Here is an 8,711-nt window from a genome sequence, read left to right on the forward strand (position 1 = left end):
ACGAACCAATTTATTTGAGCATAAGCTTTCGTGAGCTACAGCTCACTTCATCCGATGCATTCGACGAAGTGAGCTGTAGTTCACGAAAGCTTATGCTCAAATAAATTGGTTAGTCTCTAAGGTGCCACAAGTACTCCTTTTCTTTTCACTTAAGGTGAGCTATTACCAGCAGGAGAGCGGGGGGGGGGGCACGACCTTTTGTAGTGATAATCAAGGTGGGCCATTTCCAGGAGTTGACAAGAACGTCTGAGGAACAGTGGGGGGGGGGGGAGGGGGGGGGAGGAGGAGGGGAGATAAACATGGGGAAATAGTTTTACTTTGTGTAATGACCCATCCACTCCCAGTCTCTATTCAAGCCTAAGTTAATTGTGTCCAGTCTGCAAATTAATTTCAATTCAGCAGTCTCTCGTTGGAGTCTGTTTTTGAAGTTTTTTTGCTGAAGTATTGCCACTTTTAGGTCTGTAATCGATCAAGTGACCAGAGAGATTGAAGTGTTCTCCAGCTGGTTTTTGAATGTTATAACTCTTGACGTCTGATTTGTGTCCATTTATTCTTTTACGTAGAGACTGTCCTGTTTGACTAAATGGGCCATCTTGATTATCACTACAAAAGTTTTTTTTCTCCTGCTGATAATAACTCAAAAAGGTGTCGTCGTCGTCCCCGCCGCCCCACTGGTAATAACTCACCTTAAGTGATCACTCTGGTTACAGTGTGTAGGGTAACACCCATTGTTTCATGTTCTCTATGTATATAAATCTCCCCACTGTATTTTCCACTGAATGCATCCCATGAAGTGAGCTGTAGCTCACGAAAGCTTATGCTCAAATAAATTTGTTAGTCTAAGGTGCCACCAGTATTCCTGTTCTTTTTGCGAATACAGACTAACACGGCTGCTACTCTGAAACCTAGCCTCTCACAGTTTGTATGGTAACTTCCAACTTATCTGTATGTATATATATCTTACTATATGTTCCATTCTATGCAGCCGATGAAGTGAGCTGTAGCTCAGGAAAGCTTATGCTCTAATAAATTTGTTAGTCTCTAAGGTGCCCCAAGTACTCCTGTTCTTTTTGCGGATACAGACTAACACAGCTGCTACTCAGAAACCCACCTGAGTTAATTACTCCCAAGGTTAAAAAAAAAACATCTAGTTTTGTCCAATTTAAATTGAATTTTTTTGATTTTGCTATTTAAATTGTTTTCTTTTTAAAAATAAACCTGTTTAAAATTAAACCTGAATTTAATACAAAATATGTTAAGGCCTGAACTTATTACAATCTCTTAAAATATTTAAATAGGAAATTAATATGCTAAATCCATGAGCCTCTATCAGAAATTTTGAGTGAAAGGCTGCTTTTCTATATAAAGAAAAAAGTAGGGGGGAAACATCTAACACTTTTGGTCAAGCTTTAAAAATATGGCACAATAAGTCATATCCTGTATTAAGGGCTTGTTTTGTTTAATGAAAATAAATTTGATATGCTGTTGTGTGTGTTTAATTAAATTTCAGTTATCATCCTAACGCAGCTTGACACAAATCATGAGCAAAAAGTTGATTATCTAGTAAATAAGCAATGCATCACTTTTCTAACATACTAAAAACATACAATTAATTAATAAGAATCTGAAAATGTGTGATATAATTGATTAGATAAACGTATATCATTATAGTGTACCCACCTAGGTAGCAAAAACATGTACCAAATCTAGCGTCAAGGCTCTATTTTGTTCTCAATTAGAATGTTTTAATGGTTATATCAACCAATGAGAACGCACCTTTCTTTAGAAAATAACTGAAGTACAAACGGAAAAGTTGATTAAAATCGATGATTTAAATCGAGGCTTCCCACTTGATGATTTAAATCAACCCCCCCCCCCCCCGATTGCACCATTTCAATAATGAATTAATATGATCAAATGGCTCAGAAAACTCCACCCTGAGAAACACGCCATCCCCCGTTCAAAACAGACACGTGGGCCTGGCTCAGGGGTGCGTGCTGAAACGAGATGCAATCATGCCCGGGGTGGGCTCCCTGCAGGGATCGAACCTGGGACCTCCGGATCTAAAAGCAGGCAGCTACAGCTTGCGCCATTAGCTCAAACATCTATGTGTGCTGTGGCCACTGGAGGAGGAGCGCCCCCATCACACCAGCCTGGGTTACCGGGATAAGGTACCTTTTTAGCCCAGCCGTGCATGAGGATGTCATACATCTTGATGCCCAGCAGCTTCCTCCTGGCATGGGAGCGGTGGTAGAACATCAGGCACTGCTGGGCCCTCTCGGGCTGGCGGAGGAAGAGGCAGCTCTCCAGGAAGGACATGATGAGGAGCTGAATGCTCCCATACTTGTTGCCCTCCTTGTCTTCCAGCCGCGGCCTGGGTTCCCACTGCACCATCGGCCCTTCTAGCTCCCCCATCTCGGGCAATTCCTCCAGTCTGCTGCATTCATATCCCTGCTCAGCACAGGGGCTGGCAGGGGAGCCCAGCTTGGGAGGGCCCCGGGCAGGAGCCACCACAGCCCTGGGGCTTTCACGGAAGGTCTTGGATTTGCCGGACACCTTTGGATTTGTCCCTCCCTTTGGGGTAACGGCTTTGGCCCGGCCTTGGCTCTCTTTGGCTCCAGCATCCTTGCCTGGCTCCAAGACTGGCGTGCTAGTTCGTTCTGCACCACGGGGTGAGGCAGCCGAGGAGAATTTCTGCTCCAGCTTCAACTGTCTCTTATGCTTGATCCATTTCTCCTTTTTCAGCTTTTCAACCCAGCGGCTGGGCTGGGACGGGCCCCCGGAAGAGGAGACGCCCCCATCCCTGACTTTCGGAGCAGGCTCCTTCCCTGCTGGGCTTGGTGCAGGACGCTGGAAGCTGCTCTTCCGCAGCGGGGCAACCTCCACTCGGTCGACTGTCACCTCTGAGACGTTATCAGCCTGGAGCTGCTTGACGCGAGCCTCCAGCACTGCCAGAGAAAACACGCCAGAGAGCGAACAGGGAATTAAAGGGAACATGGTCACTGCAGACAGTCTTCCATCCATGTCCCTCCCACACCAATCAAGCATCTCGTCGCTCCCCACACACCCCAGCTTCTTAGCTTGACACTCTTCTTTGACACAAGTGAGTCATCCCTCCCCACCTCGGTGAAGCAAGTGTGATCCCCAGCTCTCACTGAAGGAAAGTGACTTGGCCAAGGTGCCCCAGTGGGCAAAGACAGATATCCTTGACCCCCTAGAGCGGTGTTTCCCAGCAGTGGGTCCTCCCTTACCAGGGGGTGGCTAGAAGGTTGCCACATCCAGAGCCAGATTAATCCATCACTGGGCCCTGACTTAGGCAAGCCCACCCTGCAGCGGCAGCTCCTGTCCTGCGGGGCTAGGCCAAACCTGAGCGGCACTGCAACCCCCCCATGCCAGGTCAGGATGCCTGGAGCAGGGAGCCAGGCCCAGCCCCGCAGCTGCTGCTGTGGGAGAAGCAGAGGGGGAATGAGGGGCAGGTTTGCTCTCCAACTCCAACCCCCACCCTGGGGGCTCCCCTCCACACCAGGCCAGGATTAGGGTTGCAAGGCTGGGGCTGCATATAAGTAATGGTGGGTCACAAAAAAAAAAAAAGACCAAAGGCAGTTGGTGGTTCGCCGTATCAAACAGTTGGGAATCACTGCACTACGAGAAGCATTTGCAACCACCCTCCCCCTCCTTACGGCTAGATGGGAGGGCTCCCCAACTTTGCCCCACTGTAACTTGGGGTCACAGCAGGGAAGAGGCTGAGAACCCCTGCAACAAAGCACACCTCAAACCTGACATCAACGTATGGGCTGGCCAGCAGGTCAAGTTGGCTGAAGGATTCTTCCCACTGCCACAGGGGCATTTTCCCCCAAGCTACAGGTCTGCACATAAACTCCACTCACCAGGAAACCCAAACTGCTCTGGGAGGGGGAAGGGGGGGGAAGACTCTTATGGGAACAGATGCCTTTGGTTCTCCCCCGCATTTCCGACTTACCCTCCAGCAGCTCAGCCCTCCCACAGGCGCCTCTCCTCCTGGCCTCCTCCTTTGCGCTGGCTGAGGAGTAATTTCTCATCATGGTCCATCTTCCTGCAGCGAAAAGGGACAATGAGGGCGAGGTGGAAGAGATGGATGGAGTCACTGCTCTGCCCACGAGATGACCTCTAGGGGTCCCTTCCCGCCCAGCATTTCAGTGATTCCCTGTACGCTGCTTCGAACATGGCTGGATGGAGGTACAGCTCAGACACACGCACATGGAGGCCCCCCAGCTCCATGCACGTGCCCCACTGGGCATCGAGAAGCCCCAGCAGCACAGGGACGGGACAGCAGCTGCAGCAGCCGAGTGGAGAACCAGCCTCCCGCACTGCTCCCCAAAGGACCCTGCCGCTTCAGAGGAAGGGGAGCCCCCTCCCCATATGGGGACTGTGCAAAGGAGACTGAAAACTGCCCGACCCCTGAGGAGCAGCTCATGCCCCAATCACACACCCCGTCCCCAGCATGGCTGTCAACGAGGGGATGGGATAAGAGGGGGGATCCCCTCCCGGTGCTGTGCAGGGGCAACGGGGAAAGGGGCAGGGACTCAGTGGCCCCCATTGTCTTCTATACCTGGGATTTGGGAACACACCTTCACCGCGCTGCTGGGAAGGAGGGGGCTGAGCCCCCACTGGCTCCGTGCCCGTTGGGGGGGAAGGGGGTGCGGAGGGTTCAGCCCCCCCACACTCCGTGCCCGTTGGGGGGGGGAGGGGGGTGCAGAGGGTTCAGCCCCCCCCGCTCCGTGCCCGTTGGGGGGGGAGGGCAGACGGGGGGCTCAGCCCCCCCACTGGCTCCGTGCCCGTTGGGGGGGAGGGGGGCGCGGGGGGGTTCAGCTCCCCCCCCGGCTCCGTGCCCGTTGGGGGGCGAGGGGGCGCGGGGGGGTTCAGCTCCCCCCCCCGGCTCCGTGCCCGTTGGGGGGCGAGGGGGCGCGGGGGGGTTCAGCTCCCCCCCCCGGCTCCGTGCCCGTTGGGGGGGGAGGGGGCGCGGGGGGGTTCAGCTCCCCCCCCCGGCTCCGTGCCCGTTGGGGGGGGAGGGGGCGCGGGGGGGTTCAGCTCCCCCCCCCGGCTCCGTGCCCGTTGGGGGGGGAGGGGGCGCGGGGGGGTTCAGCTCCCCCCCCCGGCTCCGTGCCCGTTGGGGGGGGAGGGGGCGCGGGGGGGTTCAGCTCCCCCCCCCGGCTCCGTGCCCGTTGGAGGGGGGAGGGGGGCGCGGGGGGGTTCAGCTCCCCCCCCCGGCTCCGTGCCCGTTGGAGGGGGGAGGGGGGCGCGGGGGGGTTCAGCTCCCCCCCCCGCTCCGTGCCCGTTGGAGGGGGGAGGGGGGCGCGGGGGGGTTCAGCTCCCCCCCCCGGCTCCGTGCCCGTTGGGGGGGGGAGGGGCGCGGGCGGCTCAGGCCCCCCGCTCCGCCTGGACCCGCCGTTACCTGGGCCCCACAGCCAGCCCGGGCCCCGGCCCAGCAGCGCCGCCCGCAGCCTCAGCACCCGCCACATGCCCCCGGCCACGCTAGGCCGCCATCCCTCCCTCCGTCCCTCCGCTCCTCGCCGCCGGCCCCACCGCGCACGCGCCGGCCGCACCGCCCGCCGGGGGTTGTAGTTCACCGCCCGACCCCACCCCCGGGCACCGCGGAACTACATATCCCGGCGTGCACCGCGCCGCGGCACGGACCGGGCGGGGCTGTCTCCGGCGCTGGAGACTCCAACTCCCAGGATGCAGTGCAGTGTCGGGGGGCGCCCTTTGGCGCCCTCTGGTGTCCTGCGCTGGGAGCGCAGGGCACTGCCTGTGACCCTCTCCCATGGCAGCTGCTGCTGCCTGCCCTCCTCTGCCCCTGTGTCCTCCTGCAGCTTTGAGATCCTGGCATGGCTGGTGCTGCTCGCAGGGCAGTCACGGTTCCTGCTTGCTACCCTGCCCTCTCCCCCTCAGCCGCCCTCCTCCTCGGTCCGGGCTGCTCCTCCTCTGCTTCGTTTCGCTCTCACCCGCCCCGGCCGGCCCGCGGTCGCGCCGGGCACCCTCGGCAGGTCGCTTCGGTTCAAATCCGGGGGTGTAGTTCCATTAGCGAGAAGGGAAGAGGGCAGGAGTGGGCCCCTGGCTTGTAAAATCCTCCACGTCCAGCAGCACCAGGCCTCGCCCATATCGTCGGTGCAAGAGCCTGCTCCTTGGCAGCCCCTGCTTCTCTCCCCTCCCGTCCTCTGCTTCACCGGCTCTCTGCATTGCCAAGGCCTCAGATCAAGCCGGTATTTAAATCTAGAGCTGGAAGTTTACCCCTGTTCCAGCAGAGGGCGCACACACCCTCTCCCTCTGCCCAGGGCCACAGACTCCCATGGGTTTTAATCGGCTTTAATCGGCCCTGAGGATCTCCAAGCACTTTGCAAACCCTAGAGGAGGCAGCGTAGTCCATAGCACACCGGGCTGAAAATCGAGTGCTCTGGGTTTTGTTTTGGGTTCTGCCGCTAACTTGCTGTCTGTCCCTGAGCGAGCTGCTTCCCCTCTTTGGGCCTCAGTTTCCCTGTCTGAAAAATGAGGGATGATGAAGCTGACTCAGCTCTGAGAGCCAAATACTGCACTATCATAACTCCTGGTGAGGTAGGTCAGAGCTATCAGACATTTTACAGATGGGGAAACTGAGGCACAGGGAAATGACCTGCCCAAACTGGCTTAGTGAGTCACTGGCAGAGCTGGGAATAGATTCTAGGAATCCTGACTCCCAGCCCTACTGCTCTACCCATTAGACTGCATGCCTCTCCCAGATCCAGTGACAGAACCCAGGAGTCTGGACTCCCAGCCTCACTGCTCTAACCATTAGACCACGCTCCTCTCCCCGAGCCAGTAACAGCACCCAGGAGGAGTCCTGTTGCCCTGCTCCCCTGTTCTGACCAGTCAACCACACTCTCTGCTTGGTTTCCACAGGTCTCTCCTCTGAGCCAGCCATTTCTAGGGGAACAATCCACCTGGGTGACACCAGAATCCTCCCTGCAAATAAACTCCTGCCAAGGCAAGCCTCGAAAATGCCACCGCGGTGCAGACAGAGGAGCAGGAACGCTGCACGCCACCTGCTTGGGGTGAGGCCTCTTGCTCATTAGGATCACTCCTCAGCTGAGTCAGCATCACCTCCAGTGACACAAGAGCTGCTGTCTGCTCCAGGGTCTGCCCTGGGGAGCTGAAAGAGGGGCATGCCAGCACCTACCCTGCCGGAGGGTGGGAAGGGCTAATGGTTACACAACCCCCCCGCCCGACGTCCTACCTTCAGCTTTGCCAGACTGGATCAGACCCAAGGTCCTTCTAGTCCACCCTCCTGCCTGCCACGGGGGCCAGTACCGGATGCAGTAGAGGAAGGTGCAAGAAATGCTGCAAGAGGCAGATGTGAGATAACCTGCCCCCCACCTTAGGGCTCAGCCTGCGGTCTTGTAGTTACAGACCAGATTATGTCCAAAAGAACAAGGTTTGACAGCTCTTCCAACGTCTTGGGGCGTTTCTGTCCCAAGGTAGACGGGGTTAATTCACGGTCACGCTCCCCTCCCAGAGCTAGGAATAAAAACTAGGAATCCCAACTCGCAGCCTCCGCCCTGCTCTAACCACTAAACCCCTCTCCCCTCCAAGAGCTCAGAGCAGAACCCAGGAGTCCTGACTCCCAGCCCACTGCTCTGACCACAGTAACCCCAGAATTTTGCACCCCTCCCATTTCTCACACACAGAGATGTCCCCGAACAGCAGAGGGAAGCACTTTAGCAAAAGACCCTTAAATCTACCAAGGACCCCTCTCGAGCAGGCTGCTGTTGGCAGAATTAGAACAAGCGTCACCCATCAGCCAGCTGGCTACGGTGCATCATGGGAGCCCTTGGCCCAGCTTCATTAGGGCTTGTTTGCCTCCTTGCTAATTGGCAAGACACAGTAATCAGCAATGGGCTTCCGCATCTGCATAGGCACCTATCGAATAACACCCAGCAGGGTGTGGCTGTGAAAACACAACACCCACCCACGCTGGGAGTCACATCAACGGCAGGTGTGGCCAGAGGGGGCTGCTCTCCCTGAGCGTTTACACCAACGCAAATCTGGAGTGACTCTGTGGAAGCCAGTTACACTTTTTGGGGAAGAGGATGCTTACCCTATGACCAATCCCTTGCCAGGCAGCCATGGTTTGGTCACTCCGGTCCGATCGCAAAGGCCTGGGCACTGCACAGAGATCAGATTAGCCTTTATAACCATTATATAACCACGTGGGGCAGGGGACACAGCTGCAGAGAGATTTACGGGGCTGGAATTCTTGTTAAACTGCCAGGTCTGGAAACCCAACCCGACAGGGCTTCGGGTTCAGGGGATGTCCCCTGAGCTGCGGCCAGCAGTGGGGCCCATCCAAGTCCTGGTGGTGGCTCAGGGGGGTCCTGACACCTCAGTCTCCCTGAGCAGCCAGTTCTGGGGACACTGGGGATGCTGATTACGAAGAGTGCAGGGGGAAGCAGCTTGCAGTGGGGGTGACCCGGCGTGCAGTAGGGGGCAGTTCAGTAGCAGGCAGGTGCAGTGAGGGGTATATTGGTGTCACCCGTTGCAGGCAGCCCAGACTGCAGATGGCTGACACCAGCGCAGAGTGACACTGCAGGGGGTGGGGCCCCAAGGCTGGGTGGCGGACACTGATCCCACCCCCAGGATGCTCATGTGGGCAGGTTAGCCTGGGGGCTGGTGGGTGGCGCCCTCGGAAGGCCTCCTAGAAG

At 56.7% G+C, this 8,711-nt stretch overlaps 1 protein-coding gene across 1 annotated transcript in view; it reads right to left on the reverse strand.

Annotated features, from left to right (window-relative positions):
- POLRMT (RNA polymerase mitochondrial) overlaps positions 1 to 5,540 on the reverse strand; it is a 34,021-nt gene extending 28,481 nt beyond the window's left edge. The window contains exons 1-3 of the mRNA XM_074939230.1: positions 5,432 to 5,540; positions 3,980 to 4,072; positions 2,176 to 2,948 (exon numbers count right to left, since the gene is read on the reverse strand). Of these exons, the coding sequence (XP_074795331.1) occupies positions 2,176 to 2,948; positions 3,980 to 4,072; positions 5,432 to 5,498 (933 nt within the window). The 5' untranslated portion in view covers positions 5,499 to 5,540. The remainder of the gene's footprint in view (positions 1 to 2,175; positions 2,949 to 3,979; positions 4,073 to 5,431) is intronic.
- Positions 5,541 to 8,711: the final 3,171 nt, after the last annotated feature.

The sequence above is a fragment of the Natator depressus genome, chromosome 25, assembly GCF_965152275.1.
Source record: "Natator depressus isolate rNatDep1 chromosome 25, rNatDep2.hap1, whole genome shotgun sequence".
Classification (NCBI taxonomy): Eukaryota; Metazoa; Chordata; order Testudines; family Cheloniidae; genus Natator; species Natator depressus.